The sequence below is a fragment of the Kogia breviceps genome, chromosome 2 (genome assembly GCF_026419965.1).
Source record: "Kogia breviceps isolate mKogBre1 chromosome 2, mKogBre1 haplotype 1, whole genome shotgun sequence".
Taxonomy (NCBI): Eukaryota; Metazoa; Chordata; class Mammalia; order Artiodactyla; family Physeteridae; genus Kogia; species Kogia breviceps.
Window position 1 is genome coordinate 57,264,602 of NC_081311.1, and position 17,964 is coordinate 57,282,565.

Here is a 17,964-nt window from a genome sequence, read left to right on the forward strand (position 1 = left end):
GTTGCTGTGCGCAGGCTTTCTCTAGTTGCAGCGAGCAGGGGCTACTCTTCATTGTGGTGCGTGGGCTTCTCATTGCAGTGGCTCCTCTGGTTGTGGAGCACGGGCTCTAAGAGCATGGGCTTCAGTAGTTGTGGCATGAGGGCTAAGTAGTTGTGGCTTGTGGGCTCTAGAGCGCAGGCTCAGTAGTTGTGGTGCATGGGCTTAGTTGTTCCGTGGCATGTGGTTTCTTCCTGGACCAGGGCTCGAACCCATGTCCCCTGCATCGGCAGGCAGATTCTTTTTTTTTTTTTTTTTTTTTTTAAAAACATCTTTATTTGAGTATAACTGTTTTACAATAGTGTGTTAGTTTCTCCTTTACAGCAAAGTGAATCAGTTATACATACACATATGTTTCCATATCTCTTCCCTCTTACATCACCCTCCCTATCCCACCCCTCTAGGTGGTCACAAAGCACAGAGGTGATCTCCCTGTGCTATGCGGCAGCTTCCCACTAGCTATCTAATTTACATTTGGTAGTGTATATATGTCCCTGCCACTCTCTCACTTCGTCACAGCCTACCCTTCCCCCTCCCCATATCCTCAAGTCCATGCTCTAGTAGGTCTGTGTTTTATTCCCGTCCTACCACTAAATCTCTTCATGACATTTTTTTTCTTAGATTCCATATATATGTGTTAGCATACGGTATTTGTTTTTCTCCTTCTGACTTACTTCACTCTGTATGACAGACTCCAGGTCTATCCACCTCATTACAAATAACTCAGTTTCATTTCTTTTTATGGCTGAGTAATATTCCATTGTATATATGTGCCACATCTTCTTTATCCATTCATCTGTCGATGGACACTTAGGTTGCTTCCATGTCCTGGCTATCGTAAATAGAGCTGCAATAAACATTTTGGTACATGACTGTTTTTGAATTATGGTTTTCTCAGGGTATACGCCTAGTAGTGGGATTGTGGGGTTGTATGGTAGTTCTATTTGTAGTTTTTTAAGGAACCTCCATACTGTTCTCCGTAGTGTCATAGTATCAATTTACATTCCCACCAGCAGTGCAAGAGGGTTCCCTTTTCTCCACACCCTCTCCAGCATTTATTGTTTCTAGAGTTTTTGATGATGGCCATTCTGACTGGTGTGAGATGATATCTCATTGTAGTTTTGATTTGCATTTCTCTAATGATTAATGATGTTGAGCATTCTTTCATGTATTTGTAGGCAATCTGTATATCTTCTTTGGAGAAATGTCTGTTTAGGTCTTCTGCCCATTTTTGGATTGGGTTGTTTGTTTTTTTGTTATTGAGCTGCCTGAGTTGCTTATAAATTTTGGATATTAATCCTTTGTCAGTTGCTTCATTTGCAAATATTTTCTCCCATTCTGAGGGTTGTCTTTTGGTCTTGTTTATGGTATCCTTTGCTGTGCAAAAGCTTTTAAGTTTCATTAGATCCCATTTGTTTTTTTTTTGTTTTTATTTCCATTTCTCTAGGAGATGGGTCAAAAAGGATCTTGCTGTGATTTATGTCATAGAGTGTTCTGCCTATGTTTTCCTCTAAGAGTTTGATAGTGTCTGGCCTTACATGTAGGTCTTTAACCCATTTTGAGTTTATTTTTGTGTGTGGTGTTAGGGAGTGTTCTAATTTCATACTTTTACAGGTAGCTGTCCAGTTTTCCCAGCACCACTTATTGAAGAGGCTGTCTTTTCTCCACTGTATATCCTTCCCTCCTTTATCAAAGATAAGGTGACCACATGTGTGGGGGTTTATCTCTGGGCTTTCTATCCTGTTCCATTGATCTATATTTGTTTTTGTGCCAGTACTATACTGTCTTGATTACTATAGCCTTGTAGTATGGTCTGAAGTCAGGGAGCCTGATTCCTCCAGCTCCATTTTTTGTTCTCAAGATTGCTTTGGCTATTCGCGGTCTTTTGTGTTTCCATGCAAATTGTGAAATTTTTTGTTCTAGTTCTGTAAAAAAATGCCAGTGGTAATTTGATAGGGATTGCATTGAGTCTGTAGATTGCTTTGGGTAGTAGAGTCATTTTCACAATGTTGATTCTTCCAATCCAAGAACATGGTATATTTCTCCACCTATTTGTATCATCTTTAATTTCTTTCATCAGTGTCTTTTTTTTTTTTTTTTTTTTTTTAACATCTTTATTGGAGTATAATTGTTTTACAATAGTGTGTTAGTTTTTCCTTTACAACAAACTGAATCAGTTATACATATACATATGTTCCCATATCTCTTCCCTCTTTTGTCACCCTCCCTCCCACCCTCCCTATCCCACCCCTCTAGGTGGTCACAAAGCACAGAGGTGATCTCCCTGTGCTATGCAGCAGCTTCCCACTAGCTATCTAATTTACATTTGATAGTGTATATATGTCCCTGCCACTCTCTCACTTCGTCTCAGCCCACCCTTCCCCCTCCCCATATCCTCAAGTCCATGCTCGAGTAAGTCTGTGTTTTATTCCCATCCTACCAATAATCTCTTCATGACATTTTTTTCCCTTAGAGTCCATATATATGTGTTAGCATACGGTATTTGTTTTTCTCCTTCTGACTTACTTCACTCTGTATGACAGACTCCAGGTCCATCCACCTCATTATAAATAACTCAGTTTCATTTCTTTTTATGGCTGAGTAATATTCCATTGTATATATGTGCCACATCTTCTTTATCCATTCATCTGTTGATGGACACTTAGGTTGCTTCCATGTCCTGGCTATTGTAAATAGAGCTGCAATGAACATCTTGGTACATCAGTCTTTCTGAATTATGGTTTTCTCAGGGTATATGCCCAGTAGTCAGATTGCTGGGTCGTATGGTAGTTCTATTTGTAGCTTTTTAAGGAACCTCCATACTGTTCTCCATAGCGGCTGTATCATTTTACATTCCCACCAGCAGTGCAAGAGGGTTCCCTTTTCTCCACACCCTCTCCAGCATTTATTGTTTCTAGAGTTTTTGATGATGGCCAATCTGACCGGTGTGAGATGATATCTCATTGTAGTTTTGATTTGCATTTCTCTAATGATTAATGAGGTTGAGCATTCTTTCATGTGTTTGTTAGCAATCTGTATATCTTCTTTGGAGAAATGTCTATTTAGTTCTTCTGCCCATTTTTGGATTGGGTTGTTTGTTTTTTTGTTATTGAGCTGCATGAGTTGCTTATAAATTTTGGAAATTAATCCTTTGTCAGTTGCTTCATTTGCAAATATTTTCTCCCATTCTGAGGGTTGTCTTTTGGTCTTGTTTATGGTATCCTTTGCTGTGCAAAAGCTTTTAAGTTTCATTAGGTCCCATTTGTTTATTTGTGTTTTTATTTCCATTTCTCTAGGAGATGGGTCAAAAAGGATCTTGCTGTGATTTATGTCGTATAGTGTTCTGCCTATGTTTTCCTCTAAGAGTTTGATAGTGTCTGGCCTTACATGTAGGTCTTTAACCCATTTTGAGTTTATTTTTGTGTGTGGTGTTAGGGAGTGTTCTAATTTCATACTTTTACAGGTAGCTGTCCAGTTTTCCCAGCACCACTTATTGAAGAGGCTGTCTTTTCTCCACTGTATATCCTTCCCTCCTTTATCAAAGATAAGGTGACCACATGTGTGGGGGTTTATCTCTGGGCTTTCTATCCTGTTCCATTGATCTATATTTGTTTTTGTGCCAGTACTATACTGTCTTGATTACTATAGCCTTGTAGTATGGTCTGAAGTCAGGGAGCCTGATTCCTCCAGCTCCATTTTTCGTTCTCAAGATTGCTTTGGCTATTCGCGGTCTTTTGTGTTTCCATGCAAATTGTGAAATTTTTTGTTCTAGTTCTGTAAAAAAATGCCAGTGGTAATTTGATAGGGATTGCATTGAGTCTGTAGATTGCTTTGGGTAGTAGAGTCATTTTCACAATGTTGATTCTTCCAATCCAAGAACATGGTATATTTCTCCACCTATTTGTATCATCTTTAATTTCTTTCATCAGTGTCTTATAGTTTTCTGCATACAAGTCTTTTGTCTCCTTAGGTAGGTTTATTCCTAGATATTTTATTCTTTTTGTTGCAGTGGTAAATGGGAGTGTTTTCTTAATTTCACTCTCAGATTTTTCATCATTAGTGTATAAGAATGCCAGAGACTTCTGTGCATTAATTTTGTATCCTGCTACTTTACCAAATTCATTGATTAGCTCTAGTAGTTTTCTGGTGGCATTTTTAGGATTCTCTATTTATAGTGTCATGTCATCTGCAAACAGTGACAGCTTTACTTCTTCTTTTCCAATCGGGATTCCTTTTATTTCTTTTTTTTCTCTGATTGCTGTGGCTAAAACTTCCAAAATTAGGTTGAATAAGAGTGGTGAGTGTGGGCAACCTTGTCTTGTTCCTGATCTTAGTGGAAATGGTTTCAGTTTTTCACCATTGAGGACAATGCTGGCTGTGGGTTCGTCATATATGGCCTTTATTATGGTGAGGAAAGTTCCCTCTCTGCCTACTGTCTTCAGGGTTTTTATCATAAATGGGTGTTGAATTTTGTCAAAAGCTTTCTCTGCATCTATTGAGATGATCATATGGTTTATCTCCTTCAGTTTGTTGATATGGTGTATCACGTTGATTGATTTGCATGTATTGAAGAATCCTTGCATTCCTGGGATAAACCCCACTTGATCATGGTGTATGATCCTTTTAATGTGCTGTTGGATTCTGTTTGCTAGTATTTTGTTGAGGATTTTTTTTTTTTTTTTTTTTTTGTGCGGTATGTGGGCCTCTCACTGTTGTGGCCTCTCCCATTGCAGAGCACAGGCTCCGGACGCGCAGGCCCAGCGGCCACGGCTCACGGGCCCAGCCGCTCCGCGGCATGTGGGATCCTCCCGGACCAGGGCACGAACCCGTGTCTCCTGCATCGGCAGGCGGACTCTCAACCACTGCGCCACCAGGGAAGCCCTGTTGAGGATTTTTGCATCTATGTTCATCAGTGATATTGGCCTGTGGTTTTCTTTCTTTGTGACGTCTTTGTCTGGTTTTGGTATCAGGGTTATGGTGGCCTCATAGAATGAGTTTGGGAGTGTTCCTTCCTCTGCAATTTTTTGGAAGAGTTTGAGAAGGATGGGTGTTAGCTCTTCTCTAAATGTTTGATGGAATTCACCTGTGAAGCCATCTGGTCCTGGGCTTTTATTTGTTGGAAGATTTTTAATCACAGTTTCAATTTCAGTGCTTGTGATTGGTCTGTTCATATTTTCTATTTCTTCCTGGTTCAGTCTCGGCAGCTTGTGCATTTCTAAGAATTTGTCCATTTCTTCCAGGTTGTCCATGTTATTGGCATAGAGTTGCTTGTAGTAATCTCTCATGATCCTTTGTATTTCTTCAGTGTCAGTTGTTGCTTCTCCTTTTTCATTTCTAATTCTATTGATTTGAGTCTTCTCCCTTTTTTTCTTGATGAGTCTGGCTAATGGTTTATCAATTTTGTTTATCTTCTCAAAGAACCAGCTTTTACTTTTATTGATCTTTGCTGTTGTTTTCTTCATTTCTTTTTCATTTATTTCTGATCTTTATGATTTCTTTCCTTCTGCTAAATTTGGGTTTTTTTTTGTTCTTCTTTCTCTAATTGCTTTAGGTGCAAAGTTAGGTTGTTTATTCGAGATGTTTCCTGTTCCTTAAGGTATGATTATATTGCTACAAACTTCCCTCTTAGAACTGCTTTTGCTGAATCCCATAGGTTTTGGGTCATCGTGTCTCCATTGTCATTTGTTTCTAGGTATTTTTTGAATTCCTCTTTGGTTTCTTCAGTGATCACTTCGTTATTAAGTAGTGTATTGTTTAGCCTCCATGTGTTTGTATTTTTTACAGATCTTTTCCTGTAATTGATATCTAGTCTCATAGCGTTGTGGTCGGAAAAGATACTTGATACAATTTCAATTTTCTTAAATTTGCCAAGGCTAGATTTGTGACCCAGTATTGATCTATCCTGGAGAATGTTCCATGAGCACTTGAGAAAAATGTGTATTCTGTTGTTTTTGGATGGAATGTCCTATAAATATCAAGTAAGTCCATCTTGTGTAATGTATCATTTAAAGCTTGTGTTTCCTTATTTATTTTCATTTTGGATGATCTGTCCGTTGGTGAAAGTGAGGTGTTAAAGTCCCCTACTATGATTGTGTTACTGTCGATTTCCCCTTTTATGGCTGTTAGTATTTGCCTTATGTATTGAGGTGCTCCTATGTTGGGTGCATAAATATTTACAATTGTTATATCTTCTTCATGGATCGATCCCTTGATCATTATGTAGTGTCCTTCTTTGTCTCTTGTAATAGTTTTTATTTTAAAGTCTATTTTGTCTGATATGAGAATTGGTACTCCAGCTTTCTTCTGATTTCCTTTTGCATGGAATATCTTTTTCCATCCCCTCACTTTCAGTGTGTATGTGTCCCTAGGTCTGAAGTGGGTCTCTTGTAGACAGCATATATATGGGTCTTGTTTTTGTATCCATTCAGCCAGTCTGTGTCTTTTGGTGGGAGCATTTAATCCATTTACATTTAAGGTAATTATCGATATGTATGTACCTATTACCATTTACTTAGTTGTTTTGGGTTGTTTTTGTAGGTCTTTTCCTTCTCTTGTGTTTCTTGCCTAGAGAAGTTCCTTTAGTATTTGTTGTAAAGCTGGTTTGGTGGTGCTGAACTCTCTCAGCTTTTGCTTGTCTGTAAAGGTTTTAATTTCTCCATCAAATCTGAATGAGATCCTTGCTGGGTAGAGTAATCTTCGTTGTAGGTTTTTTTCCTTCATCATTTTTAATATGTCCTGCCACTCCCTTCTGGCTTGTAGTTTCTGCTGAAAGATCAGATGTTAACCTTATGGGGAGTCCCTTGTGTGTTATTTGTTGTTTTTCCCTTGCTGCTTTTAATATGTTTTCTTTGTATTTAATTTTTGACAGTTTGATTATTATGTGTCTTGGCGTGTTTATCCTTGGGTTTATCCTGTATGGGACTCTCTGTGCTTCCTGGACTTGATTGACTATTTCCTTTCCTATTTTAGGGAAGTTTTCAACTATAATCTCTTCAAATATTATTTCAGTCCCTTTCTTTTTCTCTTCTTCTTCTGGGACCCCTATAATTCGAATGTTGGTGCATTTAATGTTGTCCCAGAGGTCTCTGAGACTGTCCTCAGTTCTTTTCATTCTTTTTTCTTTATTCTGCTCTGCAGTAGTTATTTCCACTATTTTATCTTCCAGGTCACTTATCCGTCCTTCTGTCTCAGTTATTCTGCTATGGATCCCATTTAGAATATTTTTCATTTCATTTATTGTGTTGCTCATCATTGCTTGCTTCCTCTTTATTTCTTCTAGGTCCTTGTTAACTGTTTCTTGCAATTTGTCTATTCTATTTCTAAGATTTTGAATCATCTTTACTATCATTCTGAATTCTTTTTCGGGTAGACTGCCTATTACCTCTTCATTTCTTAGGTCTGGTGTGTTTTTATCTTGCTCCTTCATCTGCTGTGTGTTTTTCTGTCTTCTCATTTTGCTTATCTTACTGTGTTTGGGGTCTCCATTTTGCAGGCTGCAGGTTCTTAGTTCCCGCTGTTTTTGGTGGCTGTCCCTAGTGGCTGAGGTTGGTTCAGTGGGTTGAGTAGGTTTCCTGCTTGGGTGAACTAGTGCCTGTGTTCTGGTGGATGAGGCTGGATCTTGTCTTTCTGGTGGGCAGGTCCATGTCTGGTGGTGTGTTTGGGGATGTTGGTAACCTTATTATGATTTTTAGGCAGCCTCGCTGGCAGGCAGATTCTTAACCACTGTGCCACCAGGGAAGTCCCTATTCTGCTTATCTTTTTGTGATTTTTCTTATTTTGTTGCTTTGTGGTAAATGTGGCCTCTATGATTTCTGTACTTTGGAATTTGGTAAAATTTCTTTGTTGCCTAGTACATGGTCAGTTTCATGACTGTTCAAAGGTTGCTACTGAAGAGTGTGTTCTTTATTTACTGGGTATAATATATGTATGTACCTATCTGTCCATCCATTCAGATAGATATATACAAATATATCCCAAGGAACTAAATGTTATATGAACATTTCTTATTAATTGTGCTTATGTTTTGGCTAGTGTCTGAAAAGTGAACATTAGAGTCTCCTACTGTGACGTGGCTTTGTCAGTTTTTGTTGTTTGATCCATTCTTGCCAGATTTTGTTGTATATGTACTTCAAAGATATAGTCTTAGGTGTGTAAAGTTTTTTCACTGTTACATATTCTTGGTGGATTTCTCCGTTTATGAATATGAAGTATTACTCTTTTTTTGGTACATCTTCACAGTAGCTGCCACTTTATATGATATCATTATTGTTCTGTTTGCCTCTTTTTCTTTGGTCAGCATTTGTCTGGTATATATTTCTAACTTTCCTTGTTTTCAATGAATCTCTTAAATTCAGCTGGAATGGATTATTGCTGTTTTATATTATCTGAGTGTCTTTGTCAATTAATAGATAAATTTAACTCACTCAATTTTGTTGTGATTACTAAAAAATAATTCTTTTTGCTGTTGCAGTAGTATTTTATTAATACTAGTTAATATGCTTTTTTCTTTTCTTTTTTCACAATTCTTTTCCTTCAATTGGATTGATCAAATTCTTTTGTTTTTTTTTCCTTCTGAGATTTGGAATTTATAATTCCAGATGTATTCTTAAGTTGTTGATACACATACTTAAACTTAAAATTTTCTATTAATATGTATAATTAATAGTACTTTCTCCTGAAGCAAGACAAGAACTTCAGCACAAGTTTCTGACCTTCACTGCCCTCTCCTCCATCTTCCATGTAGTATCATCTAAAGGTTTTACTTTTAAATCATTATTATTATTTCTTAGTTTTTGTAATATTCAGTCAACACATAAACTAATCAGTTACTTTCGCTCTTTTCTTCCATTGCTTCTTGTATCTCACTTGCTTTTGGATTTATTTTTCTTTCAGCTGGTTAAGTATATCTTTTTTAGCTCAAAATAATTTCTCCTGAAAATTGTGGCGATATTTTTCCTTTGTTTTCTCGAATCCAGTGCAGCCAGGAGAATTCTGACAATAATTTGATTCTCATTGCTTTGGGGAGTTTATATCTTTGCATTGGTGCTCTGAAATGTCACTGTAATATGCCACAGTTTGGGTCCTTTAAAATTATCCCTCTGGACACTTAACAGACCGTTCCAATCTAAGGATGACCCTTAGTTCCTTGACCAGTGATTGAACCCAGGCTCCACCAGTGAGAGCTTGGAGTCCTAACCACTGGATCGCCAGGGAATTTCCAGTTTTCCTGCTTTCTATTGCCTGTATTTTTTCCTTCTGGAAACTCAATTACGTAAATGTTAAAAATTCTACACTTGTCTTCCTTGTCTCTCAACGTCCCTTTTGTACTTTTCACCCCTTTTCTGCTTTGTATGAAGAGACGTCTGTTTGATAGTCTAGCCCTGTAGTTTGTATGTAGCTGTATCCATTCTTCTAATAGTTGGCTTTTTAAAGTTGTGATGTTTAAAACATTAATTTCTAAAATATCTAGTTTATCTTTGCTGAGTTGACATATTTTCTTACAATTCTTTGTTTTTCAATCAAACTTTTTCTAAAGTTGTTGCTTTGTTAATGTTGTATCATTAAGTGTAAGTTTTGCTAGACTACATGCCTTTCTTAGAAGAAAGCTTGACTTTCCTCAAATATTTGGTGATTCTTGATTTCTTGCTCCTCTTTGGATTTGAGATTTTCTGTTAGCCTGTATTAGAATGCTGTCTTTGCTTAATGCACCTTGTCTGTGGAGTGATGGGGTGGGTGTGTGGCAATGTATTTTGGTCCAGTAACTGATCTTACAGCTTTCTTCTAAGAGTCACCAGTTCACGTGGGATATTGCTTTAACAACTACAATGCCCACGCTTACTGCTCTATCCTGGCTGCTCCTATTTGGTACCTCAATCCATCAGTGAGTTGTCCCAGCCTCCCACTTCCCAGTGTTGGTCACCTCATTTCATCTTTTGAACAGTTGCTTTCTCCTTATCTATGATTTCCCCACCCCACCAGGTCCCACCAACCTGTCTTTGTGAAATTCCTTATCAAATTTATTGACCAAGAATATTTCTGATATTTTGTTTTTATTATGTTATATATATGTTTCTTACTATATACGTTATCAGGTTTCTCCGCTTTGCCAAGTTAATTTCCAACAGAACATCTACTTTTCATTTACCAGCGTTTTGCGGTTTTCTCTTAACGTGCTGTAGTTTCTCTTCCCTTCTTCCTGCCCTTGTGGGATTTTGCTATTTTTCCCCCCTTTAATATTATTTTAGTAAAGTTTTGAGAGGAAGCAGAGATAAATCATTCTGTTCAATCTGTTAGGGTTAACCAGAATGCTCTGGATTCTTATTTTAATTCACGGATGAATTATATACGTTGGTACTTTATGTAGAACTTTTGCATCACTAATCTTAGTGAGATTATTTTACTTTTGTGTTTTGAGAGGCAGTTTTTGGTACCAGGTTATGATTATTTTATAACAAGTTTAATAGCTTTGCCTCTTTTTGTGTATCTTGGAATAGTTTAGAGTTTCATTAAAATGTAAATGTTTTAAAAAATTTAATAAATTACATGGGTACAAACTCTCTGAGGGGAAGATATTAATAAAAATTTCAATTTATATCTCAGTTATCATCCTGTAATGGTTTTCTTTTTTGTGTGTATGAATTTACAAAGTTTACATTTTTTGGAAAGTCATCCCTCTCAGTGTGGATTTCAAATTTTATTAGCCTGAAATTGTGCATGACTTTATTTTCTATTTGTTTCTTTATTGGATAAGCATGTGTTTTGTTTGTTTGTTTTATTGTTGTTATTGTTTGCCCCCATAAAATGATTTGAAAATTTTTATCACTTTTAATCTTTATTAGTTCTCTGATTATTCAAGTATAAACACTAAAGTAGAAATCATCTTTTCTTCTATGGTTGTTAAGACTACTTTTTTCCTAAGATCTTGAGCTGAATGCATTATTTTATAAGTAATCTATTATTTTACTATGGATTTTTTCTAATTTATAGTTAGCCAGTATGTTCTATAAAAGTAAAGACACAGGGTGCTTAATGGATATAGTACTGGTTTTAGATTACTCAAGAGATTACTCAGGGAAAAGGCAATTTGCTAACTATCTGGGGAAAAAATAAAACTCGGTCCCTTTGGCACACTATTAACCAAAATAAATAAATACATCAAGACAGATTTACAAATTAAAGGTTACAAGAAGAAAAGATACCCTTAATGGGTGGTTCCCACACTTGGCTGCACATTAGAATCATCTGGGGAGTTATAAAAAATTTCTGCACCCAGGTTGTCACCCAGACCAAATAAATCAGAATATCTGAGGGTGGGAGATAGGCACCAGTGTTGTTCCAGAATTTCCAGGTGACTGCAATGGCAACAAAGTCTGGGAACCAGTGCCCTGCAGTTTTGTTTTCTCAGTTTGGTCTCTGACCAGAAGCATCGGTGACATCGTAGAGTTGGTTAGAAATGCAGAGCATCAAGCCCCATCTCAGACCCATGGAACAGAGTCTGAATGTTAACAAACTCCAGATGATTCATGTGCACATGGAATTTGAATAGCTGGTCTCTAAAGCAGGCTTAGCAAACTAGGCTCCATGGCCTATTTATTTGAATAAGATTTTACTGGAATACAGTCACGTGCATTCATTTACATGTCATTTACAGCAGAGTGGGTAGTTGTGATAGAACCTAAAATATTTACTATCTGCTCATTTGTAGAAAAAGTTTTCAGTGCTTTTCAACCATAATGGCTCATTAGGATCATCGAAGAGCTTTAAAATTCCCTCTGCTTGGCTGTACCTCAGACCCATTAAGCCAGAATTGGGGAAGAGGAAGTGAGACCCAGGTATCAATAATTCTTAAAGCTTCCCAGATGATTTAAACGTGCAGCCAAGGTTCAGAACTCGCACCCTAAAGATACAAAGAGAAAACGTACATGCATTTTAAAAAATCTGTTTTTTACGTTGGAGGTGGCCATTTTTTAATATTAAAGCAAAGAGACAATGATGGAAGTCTGATGTATTTGACCATATAACAAACTTTGGAATTCAGGGGGAAAAAAAACCACCTTAAACAAAATTTAAGACTTAGGAAAGAAAAAAAACCTGGAGCAAAATTAAAAGAAGAATGATGAACTGTGGGATAAAATATATAACATATAATATTCTCATTATGAAAGAACTCAAATATAATAAAAGAATAAGATGAACCCACAGGTAATCTGGCAGAGACTATTGTAAAGCACTTTAAAGAAGAAAACAAAATGACTAATAATTATGTGAAAACACAGTTAACTTCGTTCGTTAACCTAGAAAAGCAGAATAAAACAGTGATGGGCTGTATTTGGGGTTGAGGCCTATCAAAGTGGGACTCCTACTTTCCCTCCCTCCCTCCCTCCCTCTCTCTTCACTCCCTCCCTTCCTTTCCCTTCCTTCTTCCTGGCTTTTCCTAATCAGAATACTCAGTCTGATGGGGGGTGTAGGCAAAGGGCATTTCCCTACTGACGGAAATGCGAATTGTTAGGAGAGTTTGGCAAGATGATCACAAGCGCTGGAAGTGCTTACTTGAGTGCTGGTGTTTGGAATCAGAACTGACTGACCAAAGGCTGTGCCAGGGCAATAGTTACGAGCTTGGGTTTTGTGGCGTTACATAAATTCGGGTTGAAATTTGTGCTGTGCTGCTTACAGACTGTGTGAGCTGGACACGTTCTCTAGTCTGTTTATCCTTAGCTATTTTCTTCAGTTGTATGGATTAAATAAGATAGAGCTAAAGGTTTAGGCATGTAGAAATAATTAAAAATAGCAGACGATCAGTCATAATAGATTTACATCATTGTCAACATCATCATTTTACCAATAATTTAAAGTAATAATAACACTATTTACCGTGTGTGTGTGCGCGTGCGCGCGTGTTTGTGTATCTTTATGGGCTTCCTATTCCGTCTTGTTGACTTTTCTGTGTAGTTGTGAACAATATGCCGTTTCAATTCCATAGCTTCATACGGTAAAATTCCTGTTTGTCGAGTACCTCCAATGTGTCTGCCATGCTTTAGCAGAATACTTAGTCTTCTGGCACACAATCTCCAGGGGAGGTTTTAATGCCCGTCTCTGAGAGAACAAGGGCACTGTGATGGGGTGGAGGGCTCAACTGTAGTGCAGCTGTACCAAAGGCCTTGTCCATCCCACAGGCAGCTCTGCAGCTGGATGGCCCTTCAGCATTGTCCCAAATCCAGGCAAGGCAGCAGACCTTTTTCCCCATATCTACCAGCCATGGGGGCCACCCCTGGCAAGGTTGCTCTTCAGGAGCCAGTGATGAATAAAGATCCTTGGAAAAGGGATCTGGGCTGTGCTCCACAGCATCCCCAGTAGCTCATGCGTGTTATTTATTTAATATAGTCTCATGACCACCTAGAGGGGCGGGATAGGGAGGATGGGAGAGAGACGCAAGAGGGAAGAGGTATGGGGATATATGTATATGTATAGCTGATTCACTTTGTTATACAGCAGTAACTAACACACCATTGTAAAGCAATTATACTCCAGTAAAGATGCTAAAAAAAAAAAAATAGTTCAATACACACACACACACACACACACACGCACACAATATAGTCTCGCATATGATTCACTAGTATTTTATGTAGGTTTCTTGTGGTTAGTCAACAGTCATTAGTGTGATGAGCTTGCCATTTTTTTTTTTTTTAACCTATGTCCAGGTAATACGACTTTTCTAACCAATACAAAGTACAGAAAGAGAGAGAAAAGTGCATTTTTTTACTTGACTATATAATAGAGAATATTGATATGTAGAGAAGTTTACTATTTTTTGATAGTTTAAAGGAACTTGCTCATGAAACTATCTAGACTTTTGGAGAGCATAATTAATATGGTATTTTCTTCTTCACAAGTCTGTTATAGCCATTTTCTGTTTCCTAAAAAATAATTTTATTTCAGAGATTTTAAATTATATAGAATAAATAATAAGAATATAGTGTTATAAAGCAAAGGAGATGAATAATTTGTCACTTTGGCATTGCCCATCCCACTGCTTCCTTTTCTTGGCCTCTTTATGGAATCTGAGGTTGCTGTCTATCCTCTTTCAGGACCTCTCTGAATATAGCAGCATGACCATTGGTCAAGGCTCTTTCCTGGTTAGGCTTCTTCATATTTCCTAAGAGTGTCAGCCCTGGCTTCTGTCAGGTGAACTTTCAGAGTCATGGCTTTTCCGTTTAGTAAACAATGTGTAGCCTCAGAGTTCCGAATGCAGAGCGTCTAACCTTTAGCTCTCTGCCATCTAATTCTCAGAAGTCTGATTCATTCAGTTCAATTCAAGCAAGTAGTTACTGAGTATCCACCTTATGCAAGGCACTATTTTAGGTACATGGAATACAGCCATGAACACAGTAGACATCAATCCCTCCCCTCCCAGAGCTGGTGCTGTGGATAAGGAGACAGAAAGTAAACTATATAAATAAGTAAGATGCTAGTGCTTCATGCTGGGGAGAAATATAAAGCAGGCAAGTAGAATAAAGAAGTTTTTTTTGGAGGGGGCATTGGACCTGATGGGGGGGGAGCTGCACTTTTAGACAGAGTAGCCAGGGAAGATCTCCCTGAGAAAGTTATGTTGATTAACCACCTGAAGGAGGTGAGCGAGGGCACCATGTGGCCATTTGGGAAGGAGCATTCCAGGCAGATAGAAGAGCATGTGCAAAGGCCCTGAGGCAGGAGCATCCGTACACAGTCAAGGATCACTGAGGAAAATGGCTAGATCAGAGGCAAAGTAGTATGAGTGGGGGGAAGAGGCCAGCAGGTCCAAAAAGAACGAGGGCTGGCCTTGCTTTAGGTTCTTGAAGGACTTTGACTTCTACTTTGTGTGGAATGTGGGCATTGGAGGCTTTTGAGCAGAGGAACGGCATGATCCATTTTACCTGGTAACAGCCTCACTCTGGCTGCTGTGCTGAGAATAGACCACAAGTGGTCCAGGGGAGAAAGCAGTTCGGGAGCTGCTGTGAGCTGTGGCCTGAAGGATAGACACTTCAGACCAAGCATTTCTCCAAAGTGTCTGGCTTGATCTGAGGAGAATATGTAGACTGAATATTTTTAGCCCTATGTAGAACTTTGTTTCTCATTTGCATTAGTGAAACCCAGTGCCGTGTCAATGACCAACACAAGGCAGTCAAATAAACAAAGCCCACCATTGTTCAGCCAGGGAAAATGTTGCTCCTACAGCACCCCAGGCCCCTTTGGCAGGGAGACGTTTCTCTTGAGTCCCCCTCCTGGGATAACCTCTTCTCCTAAGAACCAGCTTATTTTCCTCCTTTATCTTAGAGTGCCTTCCTGCTTGCTTTCCTTGGGAAAGAGTTCAGACCTAGATCTACAGTTTACCTCTAGCGAGAAGATAGGACCTTGTGACTGCTGCATTCTTTTTCTTTCTTTTTTTTTTTTTTTACTACCTGTATTTTCATACACCTCAATTAAAAGAAAAGTTTTTATTCTATCTTATTTTTGTGAGTCGCTTTAAAATATGACAACTAACCAATAATACAGGATGCAAAAGGCATTTCTTCACGATAAGAAGAAATCCCATTCAAAGCATGGGCCATTTGTATTCAATTTTTGTTCCCGTAAATGAAAATGCACACACTCTCTCTCTCTCTCACACGCACACATACACACACACACAATTTTTCAGGATGAAACTATTAGCGGCTAATATGTTACTAAAGCATCCTTATATCCCTGACTGGTTTCAGTATCAACTGCCAGTCTTTTTCTACCTTGAGCTTCTAAATGTGTTATTTTATCTCCCAGCGATATGTGACAGTGATGCTGCAGTCAGATCAGCCATCCAGGTTGGGCTGGATGCTTTGGACCAACAGGAGAGTTTATTAACAATTCACTTTCCAGCCTGCACCACCCCCCATTCTGATTAGTAAGACTTAACGAACTTCTTTGCAAATGTTTTGTTCAGACAATATATTTTCTGAGAGCTTGGATATTTGAAAGTATTTTTTGTTGCCCTTATACTGTTGAACAACTACTTGACAGGGTATAAAAATCTTGGGTCAGACTCTCCTTGTTTTAAAATTCTGCGTGTTGCCCAGTCATTGCTTAACACTTACTGTTAAGTAATGAGATCTTAATTACCTTAATGGTAACCCTCTCCCCACCCTGACACTTTTTGATTTTTATATCTTCATTTATTTTAATACTTGAAATTTGAAGGGAAAAACAATAAGATACTTCTTGGTGTCAGTCTCTTAGAGCTGATCGTTCATTTTGCCTTTTAATCTCGAGTCATTTTTTTCATATCCAGAAAGTTCAATCCTGTGATGTCCTGGCCGCCACTTATGATCTATGTGTTGTTTGCACTTCCCTTTGGAACACATTTTATTCATTGGTTGGATCTCTGTGATCTCCACTCCATTTTATTTTCTTAAACTCCATCTTTTGTCTTCCCTTTTCTCTGCCTTGTGAGATGACCTACCTCTCCATTGCGTCCTCTACATCCCGTTGTTAGCAGTGTGAAGTCAACCTTTCATCTGCTTGGTTAGGACTGGGTTTTTGGCTCCTGAGACTTTTATTTCATCCACATCCCTTCTCATCTCTGCACTTTCTTGTTGAATAAAAGTAATGTGAATATCATTCAGAATAGAAGGTGGATGTTTTCTGAAAAAAAATCTTCTGTCCATGAAGGTAAATCCTTTTAGATGAGAAAATTTCCTTTTGAGCCACATCCTTTTGTCCCTCTTGAGCAGTGAGGTCTTTTCCTTCTGTGGGCTTTAAGTTAGTTTTTCCTTGTCACCTTATGCTTGAACAAGGAGTCATCTAACTGAGCCCAATATGGAGCTGTTTAGGGGAGAACTTCCGGTCTGTCTCCTTTCCTTGATTCACCCTGGGGTCTCGAGAGAATCACCACCACTTCTTCCCACCACTCTGCACGCCTCCCCGCTTTACTGCCTCACATACTCGGCCGAATAAACTCTCACCCGTGGACATCGAGCTGCCCGTCCACGACTTAGCCCACTCTGTGCTCAGCTCCACACATGGCACATGCGGAAGCTTAATAAAATGCTTTGAATCCCCTTAGGAGTGGGTGTGATATTGAAAGTGTCTCAAAGCTGTAATAAAGTATTTTGTAAACAGTTCTCTTGCACAACTGCCAAGATTCAAAGCCCATGAGTCATTCAGACTGTTTTTGACTCACAAATTTGATCTCAACAGAAATACATTTTACCCATGGCTATTAAAACACAACAATAATTTGTATTTTCTTGACTCCTCAATTGTGTCTTCCTTCCCCATTTCCCTCTCTCTCCTGCTACATAGAAACACTGGCTCTTCTTCTCCATTCAAGAGAGGTTGCTGATTAAGAATGGAGAAGCATGTATCTTGACATTCAGTAAAAGTAGAATTATATAAGTTTTGAATCCTGAAGTATATGGGGTGTGATATCTTCATGATTTGATTTTTTTTTTTGATTGGAAGAAAAATATAGAACCTTGTAGGAAGCAGATAACACAGTGGGCTATACTCTTCATTTTATCGGAACTGCAGATAAAGATTGGGGAAAAAAAAAAAGAAAATCCACTGAAGAGGTGAGGTTATCTGATTTGTTTCTAATCTGCTCTTAGCACAAGGGTTTCCCTGAGCTATCCCAGTATTTTTCAGAGACAGAATCCTCTCAGACAACCATGTAACTTAGAAATAGTGCTTTAAATCAGAGATGGACACATAAGAAAGCTCAGTAAACTGGGCTCTGCCCACCAGAATATCCTCTGCAGTGGCTCCATACAGGGACCCTTTAATGAAAAAGTCAGGTTACCAGCTGAGATTAAACCAGTCGAGGATCAGGAGGAAGAACTACATCCAAGGTGCGGTGTGGTTCATTCCTCTGCAGGAATTTCATATCCCATTAACCTCGGCAGCTGTAAATCCAACAGC

The 17,964-nt window shown here is 38.4% G+C and overlaps 1 protein-coding gene across 39 annotated transcripts in view; it reads left to right on the top strand.

Annotated features, from left to right (window-relative positions):
- The window catches only part of KCNMA1 (potassium calcium-activated channel subfamily M alpha 1), a 773,456-nt gene that overhangs the window by 500,496 nt on the left and 254,996 nt on the right, over positions 1–17,964 (top strand). Inside the window, exon 1 of one of the 39 annotated variants that reach the window (XM_067025306.1) lies at positions 14,479–14,537. The exons of the other annotated variants lie outside the window; for them this stretch is intronic. Coding sequence (XP_066881407.1) covers positions 14,501–14,537 — 37 coding nt within the window. The 5' untranslated portion in view covers positions 14,479–14,500. Of the gene's footprint in view, positions 1–14,478; positions 14,538–17,964 lie in introns of those variants that run through there. 39 annotated transcript variants of the gene reach the window in all.